The sequence below is a fragment of the Myxine glutinosa genome, chromosome 12, assembly GCF_964187855.1.
Source record: "Myxine glutinosa chromosome 12, kmMyxGlut1.1, whole genome shotgun sequence".
NCBI classification, from domain to species: Eukaryota; Metazoa; Chordata; class Myxini; order Myxiniformes; family Myxinidae; genus Myxine; species Myxine glutinosa.
This window is the reverse complement of record NC_136272.1, coordinates 9,736,047-9,750,920: the sequence shown is the minus strand read 5'-3', so window position 1 is coordinate 9,750,920 and position 14,874 is coordinate 9,736,047. Positions and strand designations below refer to the sequence as shown.

At 48.2% G+C, this 14,874-nt stretch overlaps 1 protein-coding gene across 1 annotated transcript in view; it reads left to right on the top strand.

Annotated features, from left to right (window-relative positions):
- Positions 1-14,874, top strand: part of LOC137438236 (ATP-binding cassette sub-family C member 2) — a 114,927-nt gene that overhangs the window by 68,637 nt on the left and 31,416 nt on the right. Inside the window, exons 22-23 of the mRNA XM_068133322.2 lie at positions 5,119-5,245; positions 6,373-6,577. Coding sequence (XP_067989423.2) covers positions 5,119-5,245; positions 6,373-6,577 — 332 coding nt within the window. The remainder of the gene's footprint in view (positions 1-5,118; positions 5,246-6,372; positions 6,578-14,874) is intronic.

Below are 14,874 nucleotides of genomic sequence, written 5' to 3'. Positions count from 1 at the left end.
GGGAGGAAGGGCATGACGACTGAAGACGAGATGGGATAAATCTGTGCATGAGAGAGAGAGCAATTTACTTTGGAAGAATTCCCAGGATGAGTTTATGTCAGAGGCGGTAGAGATGGGAGACCAGTCCAGATGATTGATGGCTGCTTGAAGACCATGCCAGTTGGCCTGAGTGAAATGCCAGACTCGTCGACGCTGAGGAGGCTCTCTGAGAATGGTCAGAGAGATGTCCACTTTTACAAGCACTTGATCAGATGAGCCGATTGGAGCAGAAGAAGAGCAGCAGACATTTGACCTCTCTGACCTCTCTGAACTCCTCATAGGAATGAAAACTGCCACCTGCACTCTTGACCCCATCCCCTCCAGCTTTGTCAAAGCCTCCCTCCCTGCTCTCTCTCCACTTATCATTGCAACAATAAACTCCTCCCTGTCTACAGGCATCGTCCCACCTTCCCTCAAAATTACTGCTGTTACCCCCATTCTAAAAAAACCTGGTCTAAACCCTGACACCCTAAACAACTTCAGACCCATCTCCAACCTACCCTTTCTGTCAAAAGTTTTGGAACGCGCTGTAGCCACTCAACTCAAACATCATCTCTCTGCCAATAACCTGTATGAAACATTCCAATCCGGATTCCGGTCCAACCACAGTACTGAAACTGCTCTCCTCAAAATCACCAACGACCTTCTCCTCTCCTTTGACGCTGGCAACCTCAACATTCTCGTCCTCCTCGACCTCAGCGCTGCCTTTGACACCATCGATCACACTATCCTCCTCACCCGACTTGAATCCACCTTTAACGTTACCGGCACTGCCCTCTCTTGGATTAAATCATACCTCTCTGACAGATGCCAGTTCATCTCCATCAATAACTGCAAATCCCCCACTGCTCCCCTCCCCCAAGGTGTCCCCCAAGGTTCAGTTCTTGGCCCCCTCCTCTTCATCCTTTACCTGTCCCCGCTCGGTCACTTAATCCGCCGTCATGGTCTCCAATTCCACTGCTTCGCCGATGACATCCAGCTTTTCATCTCCACCAAGTCCGTCTCCACCGACACCCACTCTATCCTGACAAACTGCATCACTGAAATAAAATCCTGGCTTCAAATCAACTTCCTCAAGCTTAACTGTGATAAATCTGAAATAATCATCATTGGCCCAAAAACGCTCACAAAATCCACCCATAACTTTGCCCTCAACATCGACGGTATCCCAGTATCCACCTCCCCTCACATCCGGAATCTTGGCGTCATCTTTGACCAAACCCTTTCCTTCGACAAATACACTAAACAGATCACAAAGTCAGCCTTCTTTCACCTGAAAAACATTGCCCGTCTCCGCTCATCCCTGTCCTCCACGGCTGCAGAAACCCTCATCCACGCCTTCATCACCTCCCGTCTGGACTACTGCAATAGCCTCCTCTATGGTTCACCCTCAAAAATCACCAATAAACTCCAATACATTCAGAACTCTGCTGCCCGTCTACTTACCCATTCCCGGACCCGTGACCACATCACCCCCGTCCTTTACAAGCTTCACTGGCTCCCCATCCCCCAGAGAATCCAGTACAAAATCCTCCTCTTGACATACAAAGCCCTCCATAACCTGGCCCCATCCTACCTGGCTGACCTCCTCTCCAGATACACTCCCACCCGCAACCTCCGCTCTGCTGGTACCAACCTCCTGACCCCCTCCATCCGGACCAAATTCAGATCCTGGGGGGACAGGGCCTTCTCCATCGCTGCTCCCACCCTCTGGAACTCACTACCTCACACCATCAGAGACTCCTCCTCACTCACCACATTCAAAACATCACTAAAGACCCACCTGTTCAACACTGCATTCAACATTCAACCCACAGCATTTAACCCCTGACTATCTCTTCTCCTTCTCCCTCCTTTTGCTTTAAATATTTCCCTATTGATTCTTGTCTTTTTGCAATTGTTGTTTTCATGTATCATATGCATTATGTTTGCCACTCTGTCAAAGCGCCTTTGGGCTTCTGGAAAAGCGCTATACAAAATAAATGAATTATTATATTATTATTATTATTTTCACGGAAGTAAGTCATAACCAAGTCCAGAAGAGAAGATGCTCCGTTGACTGAGATCCGGGTCGCGAAATTGACAGATTGTGTCAGTCCCAGTGAGTCACAGAAGTCCTTTGCTGAAGAGCCATGGCTGGTGAGAGAGGTACCCACATCCAGCCAACTGGCATGGTGACAATTGAAATCACCACAAAAGAGGAAGAGAGAGTTGGGATGGGTAGATAGAAGTTGATCCATATTATAAGACAGCGAGATGTAGATGGAGTCATCACTGTTTGGTGGACGGTACAACACACATATGAACAAAAGGTGGGAGCGAAGGGAAAGCCGCAGCCAAAGGTATTCCTGGGGGTGAGGTGGAGAGAGGGCAGTGCAGGGCGAGTGAGGAAGAGACTTTTTTAATAAAGATAGCAACCCCACCTCCAGGACGAGGCTCAGGTCTATCATACCGGAGGAGGGAGTAACCCGCGAGAGATACTAAGGAATCAGAGACATCATGAAGGAGGAAAGTTTCTGTTAAAGCAGATCACGTCTGGTTTGTCAGAAGCAACCTGTATGGAGAGATCAGTCAAGTTTGAGCGAAGGCCCCGGATGTTTGAGGTCCATACTGTTAAAGAAGAGGAAGGGGGAGCATCGGATACAGAACAGGGGGGGGGGGGGAGCGGTAGGGTAAGAGGAGGAAGAGGTAGGGAGAGCTGTTGAAGGTGTGTCAGAGATTTCAGAATAGCTTGGAGAAAGGGAAGAATGGGTCAGACAAAAGGTTTGATGGTGATTGGGTGAGGCCCAGTGAGGTGTTATTTGAGGAGGGGGAAGAGTGAGGCAGAAGGTTGGGGGAGATGAAGGTGAAAGTTGGAAGGGGGAAGAAGCGGGGAGGACGCTTTGAGGAGGAGGGGTGAGAGGGGAGTCCAGGAGGGGAGGAGCGAGGGAGAGTCTTGGAGGGGAGGGGTGTGGGGGAGTTTAGGAGGGAAGGGGCAAGGGGGGAGATTTGAAAGAGATGGGTGATGCGGATGATTTGGAGGGCAGGGGCAAGGGAGTAGATTTAGAGAGGAGGGGTGATGGGGTAGTTTTGGAGGGGAGGGGTGATGGGGAAGTTTTGGAGGGAAGGGGTGATGGGGAAGATTTGGAGGGGAGGAGCAAGGGGGAAGATTTGAAAGGGATGGGTGATGGGGAAGATTTGGAGGGGAGGGGCAAGGGGGAATATTTGAAAGAGATGGGTGATGGGGAAGATTTGGAGTGGAGGGGCAAGGGGGTAGATTTGGAGGGGAGGGGTAAGGGGGTAGATTTGGAGGGGAGGGGTGATTGGGAAGTTTTGAAGGGGAGGGGTGATGGGGAAGTTTTGGAGGGAAGGGGTCATGGGGAGGTTTTGGAGGGAAGGGGTGATGGGGGAGATTTGGAGGGGAGGGGTGAGATTGCATTTTGAAAAGTGTACGATTAATGGGAAACGAACATTGATTGCAAAATGAGTTTCTTGAGACCTTCGAGTGAAAAATACGTTTGAGGATGCTGAAGGATGGGTGGAGTGCTGGAGAGTTTAGGGAATGTATGAAAGAGGCACTGTAAGAGATGAAATTTTTTTTTGGAATGAATAGATTTGGTGAGCAAGTCTAAAGCATCCTTTTATAGAAGAAGAAGAAAAAGGTGTTATAGTAATATAGTATACGACAGAATACAGTTCTTCAGGGGACAGTTTAAACATTTTTGATCACGTGATCACGAACAACGTGGTCGAAGACCGAACAAACAAATAAGAACGAACAAATGGATAAGAACAGAGAAGGAAAAATTTTTTTTTTTTTAATTGAGTTGAGATTTTAAACAAGGAAGTATGGGGTGAAAAGACCGGGAAAAACAGAGACCGAAAGTAATTGCAGCGCAATCGAAGAACTGCTGAGACAAAAACAAAGCCTCAAGCCAAGGTCAGACATGGTAGCCTACTACACTAGGCCTCAGAATACGCGACACGAACTAACCGACGATTCTGTACCCAGGTATGAAAAACCAACACCGAGAATCCCATTAAAGACACACCAATAGGTACACACACCGAAAGAAAGATGCAGTTTCGACAAAAACACAATTGTGAAAAATTACTTAACTTCGAAAGCGTGAGCGCATGGACAGCTTTGAAGAGACGTGACCTCCAATCGATGTTGAAATATGTATGTTGAAAAAGTCAAAACTTTACATGGGGTGTACTTACTTTTTCACGTGACTGTAACCCCACCCCTCGTCATGGGGACGAAGATACACTTACGCAACATCCGGTCTAACGAATTCCCTACTTATGGTACATGGGGGGGGTGGGGGTGGATGGTTCTTCTTCTTCATCGTGACATTCGGAGCATGGTAATCTATACACTTCTACCTGGACTAAGGTATTTCATTGCCTAACCCCACAAACTTAACAATATTTAATATCATGTCACCACAATCACCGTGTTTGAAGTTGTCGTACTTAGAACTTCCTTATCATTACTCATCAATGTAGAACCAACTCAGATATAATCAATATGGAATGTTATATTTTGTGTCACTTACAATCTCTCTAAAAGTAAATAAATCAAAAACCCACTTCCGCCAACAGTATAATCGTCGGTCGATTCCCTCAGTCGTCTTCTTCCTCACTCCAATTTCTTCAGCCACAAACATTTCATACAACTTTCAAGAACACAGCAATGATCAATTGGTAAATCTGAAAGAAGAATGACAAATATTGCATTTCATCGTCCACGTATTAAATTTGTTATGAACAAAGTTTTTCGTATTCTTTAAATGTATACAGCAGTTGAAAACAAGTTAATTCACCCTAAATATACTTTATATATACTCCCTGAATAGGAAACGACATAATTAGATTACAGTTTCATCCATAAGTTCAGTTTTCAGTCTCTAAATGCCTTTAATATCGGTATACATGAATCTTCTCTTGTTCATCATAAAATGAAATCTGTTCACCGACCACTACGTATCGCATTTTAATGTGTGCATTGACAAGAACTGAACAAACATGTCTGAATTTATATTAAAAATGAAACCAAATGTGTCTGATATGAGAACATGTCACTTACCTTTGCAGTGTCAGCAGCACTGAAAGCTCCGAGTCGAAATCGAGGAAGAAGTCTCTATCCAAGGATGTGGCAGGACACAAAAAGAACGTAGCGGGGCAAAAGTTGATTGAAAAAGAGACCATGGATATCGGAAATGTAAAAACAACAACTCCTTAAAACCTACCCTCTGTTTTCAACAATTACAAGGATAACAATCAAGACTATTCTTCATGTGCACACATCAGAAGCTTGTTCTTTTCCACATAGTTATCAACTCTCTCTATCTAAGATACAAAGCTCCATTTGTGTTTACTTACTTATTTATTTATTTATATATGCTTCAAAAACTAAAAAAAAAGAAAAAAGAAAACAAAAAGACTATTGAACCAAATCCAACCAACTTTTGCAGGTTGCCTCAGGGTACCCCAAGTATGGTTTCTGCAGGGTAGCTTATCTGAGGGAGTGGGTTCATGGTGGGGTCAAGACCCCAATTCTCTCTATGTAAATGTGTACCGTGTATCGCACCCCCGGGGGTATCCAGTATTACAAATCACCTTATATCAAGAAAGTTTAAACAACTTAACAAAATGCATTATGATATTATTGAAATCTGAATGAGAACAATTCGAAATTTTCAAAATGTTTCATTTCACTCATTTTAAGCGAAGGTTAAAACCAAAGAATCCAACACTGAGCTTCACAGTGAAGCGGATTAAATTTTTGTTCACGCTATTTATAATCGGCAAGGATTTTTGATGAAGGTGATGTCAGCTGACTTCCAAACAGATGGAAGATGACCTCGGCAGATGGAAGATTACCTCGGGCAAATGACAGAGTGAATAGAGCTCAATTTTTGTGACGTACAACATGTTTTTTATTTATTTATTAAATCCGCCAGGAAAGCGATGGTGGGTATTTTTGATCATAGCTGATAAAGCTCAGCCATCCCACACTTCTTGAATAGTAATTGCCCAGCATGGCTTGTTTGCTCATATACCTCAGGAGCCATTGACAAGTGTTCATCATATGTTGGATTAGCTAGAAGAGGTTAACTATGTTCATAAACTCTTCGCAAGCTGAAAAGTGAAAATGACTAGCTCACAAAACATCTAAAAAGTATTTACTTTTCCAGGTTTATAAACATTACCTTTTATTGGGTAAACAGTTTATCCATTAGTTCACTATTTGCCCAGTTGTGTTGTGAGCCACAAGGTATTTGGTACCTGTGTTCTACCTTGAGATGAACTCTGAAACCTGATATTGTATGACGATTGTTCCTGCAGGTGAAATTGACCATGTACACAAAATATTTTCGTGCTTGGGGCTGGACATTCTCGTTCATGGTTCTGATTGGGATGGCAGGGCAGAGTGCAGCAACCTTGGGGCAGAACCTGTGGCTCAGTGACTGGACTAGTGAGTCAATGAACAATTCCAACTCAAACCTTGGCCTTCGCCTCGGAGTCTACACTGCTCTCGGACTTGCACAAGGTGAGGGATATTTAAATGGAAACATTTGGTGGAAGACATAATGCTCACCAGGCGAGGCAGAACTCGTACCAACCAAATTGCAGGTTACAGGTACCAACACCCACCCTTCAAATCATCCCTAAATCTTCCATGAAGAGGTTATCTATATATAATGGAGCGTATGTATGTATGTATGTATGTCCGCACTTCACCCATTGGTTGGACAGCTGAATTGACGTCACCCACAATTGTAACCTGAAATACTTAACCTCGAGGACCCAAAAGACCCCCACCCCAGTCCCCCTGAGGACCCTGAGAACCCAAAATACCCCAAAGACTTAAAAGACCCCGGAGAACTCAAAGACTGAAAAGACTCAAAATACCCCGAAGACCTAAAAGACCCTAAAGACTGGAAAGACCCAAACCAAAAGGCCCCGAAGACTCAAAATACCCCGAAGACCTAAAAGACTGAAAAGACCCGAACACCGAAAAGACCCCGAAGATCTAAAAGACCCCAAAGACTGAAAAGACCCCAAAGACTGAAAATACCCCAAAGACTAAAAAGGCCCCAAAGACTGAAAAGACCCAAAATATTGAATGGACCCCGAAGACCCAAAATATCCCGAAGACCCCAAAAAGACCCTGAAGACCAAAAAGACCCTGAAGTCCTAGAATTAAAAAAAAAAAACCCCAAAAAACCCTGAACACCGAAAATACCCCGAAGACCCAAAATACCCTGATGACCCAAAATGGCCCAAATACCCTTAAAGACCCTGAAGACCAAAACACCAAAAACACCCTGAAGACCAAAAAGACTGAAAAGACCCGAAGGCCCAAGAGACCCTGAAAGGGGAACCCAAATGCAATTTTTTTTTTTCCTGAAAACCATTGACAATCATTAATCACAGTCTAATTTGAAGGGGATTTTATTTTATTTTATTTGTGAATCATAAAGTGCCAAAAAAAGCCCTAGAGTGTCGATTTACGAGTTTGCCAGTGACATCACATTGTCGACTCACTGTGATCCTGCCGGCGACAGTACATAGAGACAGTGCATTCTGAGCGGGATGTTGGAGGGGGCGTGGTGTGTGGGTCGGTCATGGGTATTGTTAGCTAGGGTGACGGTTGTTGGGGGGATGGTGTGGGGTGGTCGTGAGTATTGTTAGTTATGGTGATAGTTGATGGGGGATTGCGTAGGGGTGGTGAGGGGTGGTCGTGGGTGTTGTTAGCTAGGGTGATAGTTGATGTTTGTTTGTTTTCTGAAAAATTGAGATGCCTCAAAAACCAAGGCCCCCTAGGTTGAACAGAGAGCCAGCAATATTACCAAAGGAAATCATCAATAAATCAGTCAAAGCAGTTGTATCAGCAGAAATTATCCTCAATAAGAGATGGCAGAAAATGTGCTGTACGCTTGGAACAAGATTGCCCATAGGGTCGCCCTTGGGGCGGCTACTCTGCTAGTATAATTCAACGAGCAGAAGTACCCGGCATTGCCGGGTGGGGGAGTGGAGGGGGAAGGGGAGGGGAACGGGGGGAGAGCGAGCCCCTTGGTAAAGCGAGCGATTTTTTCTGTCATAGCGTCATAGCGTTTCATAGCGTCATAGCGATTTTTTTTTTCATAGCGTCATAGCGTCATAGCGTTCATAGCGTCATAGCGTTCATATCGTTCATAGCGTCATAGCGATTTTTTTTTTCATAGCGTCATATCGTTCATAGCTTCATAGCGTTTCATAGCGTCATATCGTTCATAGCGGTCATAGCGTTCATGGCGTTCATAGCGTCATAGCATTTCATAGCGTCATATCGTTCATAGCGTTCATAGCGTTCATAGCGTGATAGCGTTTCATAGCGCCATAGCGATTTTTTTGTTCATAGCATCATAGCGTTCATAGCATCATAGCGTTCATAGCGTCATAGCGTCATCACGTGATCGCTCTGAGCAAATCAGCGCCCACGTGCTCTGATTCCGTTGATTCCGTGCGCTGAAATGCGCTGAGGTAAATATGAATAAAAAATATGGATCGTCAAATATTTTGAGTTTGGCCATGTTCGTCCCAGGCTCAATGGCCATGTCTCTGCCAAATATCAAGCATGAAAGCCTCTCCGTTTAGGAGTCTATCGGTAACATTACACACACACACACACACACACACACACACACACACACACACACACACACACACACACACACACACACACACACACACACTGTGTTTTATATATATAGATAATAATAAGTATCTCTCAAGGTATCACAAGGTGTTAAATAATAATCAATACATAAAAACAAGGTTAAAATTTACAAACAAAGTTTTGCAAAATATAGCTGAGATTTAAGTTTAATTTTAAAAGCAGGAAGGTACCTTAAGGAGCGAGTATTCAGAAGCAGATATTTCCAGAATCATGGGATGATCTTTGAAAACGCCCAATAAGCTATCTTATCTTCAATCTGGTTCTTGGCAATGTGAGAGGTTGGAGAGTTGCTGAATGAAGTTATAAGAGGATGAATTCTCAGAGACCCATTCATTGATGTGCAGTATGTGGGTGCTAATCCTCAATGTATCATTAAAAACATGAATAAAACTTTGAAATCGCCACTTTCCAATATGGGAAGCCAGTGTAACTGAGCCAAGTCGAGGAAATACGATCGCATTTGAAACGTGATTTTTTTTTTTCATCTACACCAGCTGATACAGGCGGGGACAGGTCCTCGGTCCAATTAACATCCATCTGAGGCACTCTGCACTCTGCTCTGCTTTACCTGCCTGTAAAGCACCAGTGCAACGGTTTATAGTCAGGTTAAAAACAAAACCCAGACGAGACTGCTCAAAGTAATACGGGATTCCGTGAAGACTCGTGAGTCTGCACCGGTGGACAATTTGAATGATAGATTTTATCAAATATAAGTTGACAAACGCACGATACCTGTCGTGGGAATGAAAGTAATGACAACTTAAAGAAAATCTACAAGAGCAAAGTTCAGTTGACAGTGGGATAACAGGGGAAACAATTGGGCACAACCAGCAAGGGAATAACCAACAGGAAATGAAGACAGACACAGACACAGACAGACAGACACTGAAATGAGCAGATAGGAAGGATAAATGGGGTAATAAAATTATTTTTTCGGGATGGGGATGACACGAGGTTGCAGTACACTGCCTGCTTGAAGCCCTGGAGAGAAGAGTGAGACAGAAGAACCTATGGGAGGTGGTTCTATAGACTGGAGAAGCGCCGAACAAAGGAGTTGAGGTGAGTATATAGTCAGCCTGGATTTTGGAAGTTTAACCTAGAGGGGGTCACTGGAAGAACACATGCATCCTGGAGTTGCTGGGGAGGGTCGGAGGACTAAGAGAGTCGAGGGAGCAATTTGGAGAATAGACAGTATAAAACAGAGAACCCGACTTGCCTGTGACTTGAGAGCAACACACCTTGTCCTTTGGAGACACACTCCACCAAAAGTGGAGATTCCAATATCCATGAGAACTTTATCTTCCACAGAATCCAGAAGAGATTCAGTATGTGATTCTGGAGCACGAGTGCAAAGTGGAAAGCATTACTCCATTGAATTATGAACAAAGGCCTTGTAGACTGAGTCATTCTGATTTTCCCAAGGAAAGACTTGGATCGACAGACGATGCCCAATCTGTGTCTGGATTTGGAGGCCAGCTTTGCTTTATGGTCAGGCCAGGAAAACTCATAGCCGATGATGAGGTCTAGAAATTCAAGAGACTGAACCTCTTCCTGTCGATGATCAAGGAAGTAGATAGAGGGGTTCATTCTTCATCTGTTTGACAATCTTTCCAAGATAGACAAAGGGGAGGCAAGAACGAACGGTAGCACAGGATTTGAGAACATTGGCATTGGAGATTCCAATGATTCTGAAAGCTTTGGCCTCAACAGCGTGAAGCCGAGCAAGGTGTGAGGCAGGAGCACCAGCCCAGAGGGGGGAACAGTATTCCATTGAGCTGCGGATGAAAGCCTTGTATGTGGTGAGGAGCTCAGGTGTGCCAAGGAAGGACTTCGCACGACGGAGGATGCCCAGTCTGCGACTGGCTTTGGAGGCCAGCTTGGAAATGTGGTTTTCCCAAGAAAGATCATGGCAGATAGTGAGACCCAAAAGCTTGAGCGACAGAACTTCTTGGAGAGGATTGTTGAGAAAGTAGATGGGAGGGTTGTCCAGTCAGTCCTTTCAGAGAGACATTGTAAGAGTGTGAGATTTGTCAGGATTGAAAGACATGTTCGACTTGTTTGACCAGTCTGTGATTTTGTCCAGGTCTGCAGAGAGTGAGGAGGCTGCAGACTGCCGATCTGAGGGATGAGGAATGGCGCGACAGAGAGTAGAGTCGTCAGCAAAGAGATAGAGAGGATTTTCAAGAGAGTCAGAGAGATCATTGATGAAGACCAGAAAAAGCACAGGGCCCAGAACACTACCTTGGGGAACTCCAGCCTGAACAGGAAGAGGAGATGAGAGAAACCCATTCAGGGCCACACGTTAACTACGACCAGAGAGGAAGTCCGCCAGCCATGCGTGGAGATTTCCATGGATACCAAAGGAGGAGAGTTTGGTGAGCAGAGCTGGGTGCCAGACCGTATCGAAGGCACGTGAAATGTCAAGGGAGACGGCTCTAATTTCCCGTTTGGCGTTGAGGACCTCCATCCATTGTTGAGAAAGCAGAAGCAGCATGTCCAGAGTAGAGTGACAAGGTCTGAAACCAAATTGATGATCAGAGATCAAGCCATTGGAGAAGAGGAAAGATTTAATATCTGAAGCAATGATGGATTCCATGACTTTGCTGATAATTGGGAGAAGGCTGATTGGTCTGTAGTTGCTGGGATCTGTTTTTGCACCTTTTTTGTGCAAAGCAGTGATGTTGGCTGATTTCCAAGCAGATGGCAGATGACCTTGAGCAAAAGAGAGGGTGAAGAGAATAGAAAGAGGGAGTGAAAGAGCAGAAGAACATGATTTTAGGACCCGTGGGCTGATGCCGTCAGGACCAGTTGCAGAATCAGAGTCGAGGGTTGACAGAAACTTTTCCACCTTAAATAGCCTTACAAACAAACTTTCCACCTCTTACAATAGCCAGAGAGATATGGGCCTTGACAAGGTGATCAGAAGAGCCAATGGGGGCAGGAGAAGAACAAGAGAGACTTTAAGGAAAGTTTGTCATCATGTGGTGCAGGTGGGAGGGGAAGTACCAGTAGGAGAAATAATTTTTGGGAAGTTTACAGATTGCACAACGACTTTAATGTATAAGCCACTCATCAGAGCAAGTGTCGACTCTGGATGTGATAAGGGTTAATCCCTGAAACGTCAACGTGATATTGCTTCACACAGCGGTTGACAAACCTTCGTCAACTTTCAGTACTGTGCTCAAGGGAAAGTATGCTACCTCTTCACCATCCTGGTGGATTAGCAGTTAAATTGGTTGGATCATCCATGTTACAGTGAAAGGTGAGGAATATCTCTGCTGCAGGAAATGAGAGCTGGTCATCAGAGAGAGAAAGAGAGAGTGTGAGAGAGTGTGTGAGAGTTTGTGTTTGTGTTCCCGTGTGTGTGCATGACAACGTGGGCACAAAGCGTTTGGATGGGCCGCCAATGATTATAATGGGAAACCTATGCTGTATGTTTTTGGAGCCTTTATTGCATACACGTGCCTCTGATATACATTATCAACCCAATGTCCTCTGTCCCATTTCCCTCTCTTGGCCCTTTCCTTCCTGGACTCCCTTCCTTACTCCCCACCCTTTGTCCTCATACGGACACCCCTTCATTCACTTTTTCCCAAGGGTATATTTCAAGGATTAGAAAATGTGTCCAGCTTGGTCTCATTTAAAATCCACTCTGGTTGAATTGTCCGACCTCTGAGCCTTTGCTCTCAGTTAAAATTTAGAGTTGGTTAATTAAAGGTGAGACCTTTGCTGAAGTGCCATGGCTGGTGAGAGGGGTGCCAACACCTCATTTTTCATCATTTCAATTTGCAATATTGTGGCGGACACGAAAGCCCACTGGCGTGGTGACATCATTCCACGCACCAAGTGGGCGGCGGCCACGCCCGAGGGGTAGGCGTGGCCTCAGGATATACACCGGGCGCGCAGCCCGGAGCGCGCCAGTGCTACAGTGACCTCTTGTCAATAAAGACACTTTTGTTTTAACCGCGTTGTCCGCTTCCTCCTTGGTAGCAAGTCGCACGCATAGCACCGCGCTTCATTAGTGACTCCGTTCTGGTCAGCCGTCACTGACCACCCGAAACCGCCACAGCCATGGCAACCAACGCGGTAGCGATAAAGCTCCCCGAGGTCTGGGAAGCTCAGGCGGTGATCTGGTTCCTGCAGGCCGAAGCCCAGTTCAGGCTTCGACGCCTCACGTCGGGGTCACCAATGAAGCACGGTGCTACGCGCGCGATTTGCTACCAAGGAGGAAGCGGACAACGGGTTGCCAAGCTCCACGCACCCATTGCTCGTGCACCGCGCCCACCGCGTAGTCCGAGGCGTCGGTGGTGAGGGCGATGGGTGCATCGGGCGCCGGGTGCGCGAGCATGGTGGCGTTAGCCAAGGCGAGCTTCGTGCCCACGAACGCCGCGTCCATCTGCTCGATCCTGGATGACATCCTCGTCGCAAGCGCGTCCCGTGAAGAGCACCTCCACCATCTCCGCACGCTCTTCGAACGTCTGAGCCAGCACGGCCTGATCGTGAACCCCGCCAAGTGCCGGTTCGGTGTCGCCGAAATCGACTTTTTGTGGCACCGCGTCACCAGGCACGGGGCCGTCCCCCTACCGGCCAAGGTGGAGGCGGTGAAGGGGTTTCCGCACCCCCGCACGATCAGGGAGCTCGAGGAGTTCCTGGGCATGGTAAACTTTTACCACCGTTTCCTGCCCCGCATCGCCCAGCTCCTGCGCCCCTTGCACGAGGCCCTCCGAGGGAAGCCGGGCAAAGGTGACGTCACCTGGACCGAGCAGATGGACGCGGCGTTCGTGGGCGCGAAGCTCGCCTTGGCTAACGCCACCATGCTCGCGCACCCGGCGCGCGATGCACCGATCGCCCTCACCACCAATGCCTCGGACTACGCGGTGGGCGCGGTGCACGAGCAATGGGTGCGTGGAGCTTGGCAACCGCTGGCGTTCTTCAGCCGGCAGCTTCGCCCACCCGAACGCCGGTACAGTACCTTCGACCGCGAGTTGCTCGGGCTCCACCTGGCGGTCATGCACTTCCGCCATCTGCTCAAGGGCCGTGCGTTCACGGCCTTCGTCGACCACAAGCCACTGGTGTTAGCGATGGGCAAGGTCGCCGAGCCGTGGTCGGCCCGGCAGCAGCGTCACCTCTCGGCCGTGTCCAAATACACGACGGACATCCGGCATGTCGCGGGGAAGTACAACCCGGTGGCGGATTGCCTTTCCCGGTCCGTTGCCCACGCGGTCCACCTCGGCATCGACTATGCCCGGATGGCGGCGGACCAGGCCGCCGACCCCGACGTCCAGGCCTTGCGGATCGCCGTTACAGGCCTCCGCGTCACCGAGGTGCCGTTCAACGGCGCGGGCACGGCCCTCTGGTGCGACATCTCCCTCGGGCGGCCTCGCCCCATCGTGCCCGCGGGCTGGCAGCGCCGGATTTTCGACTCAATCCACGGCCTGTCCCACCCGGGCACGAGGGCCTCCCAGAGGTTGATCGCCAAGAAGTTTGTCTGGCATGGCCTCCGGAAGGCCGTCCGCGGCTGGGCCAGGACGTGCCTCACGTGCCAGCGTGCGAAGGTGCACCGACACACCCAGGCCCCATTGGCCCTGTTTGCGGTGCCGGAACATCGGTTTGACCACGTTCACATGGACCTGGGGGGACCTCTGCCCCCCTCACGGGGTTTCACCCACGTCCTGACCATAATGGACCGCACCACCCGGTGGCCGGAGGCCGTGCCTTTGGCGGCGACGACGGCAGTGGACGTCGCGCAGGCGTTCATCGCCACCTGGGTCGCCGGGTTCGGCGCCCCCTCGGACATCTTGTCTGACCGCGGCCCCCAGTTCACCTCGGAGCTCTGAGCCGCGGTCGCGCGGGGGCTCGGGGTCCAGCTGCACCGAACCACGGCCTACCACCCCCAGGCCAACGGGCTGTGCGAGCGGTTCAACCGCTCGTTGAAGGCCGCGCTCCGGGCCACCCTCTGCGACGGCGGCTGGGTCGACAGGCTCCCCTGGGTCCTGCTGGGCCTCCGGACGGCGCCCAAGGAGGACCTGCGCACATCCGCGGCGGAGTTGGTCTTTGGACAACCGCTGCGGGTGCCGGGCGGGTTCCTCCCCGACCCCACGGCACCTTGGTCCACGGCGCAGGAG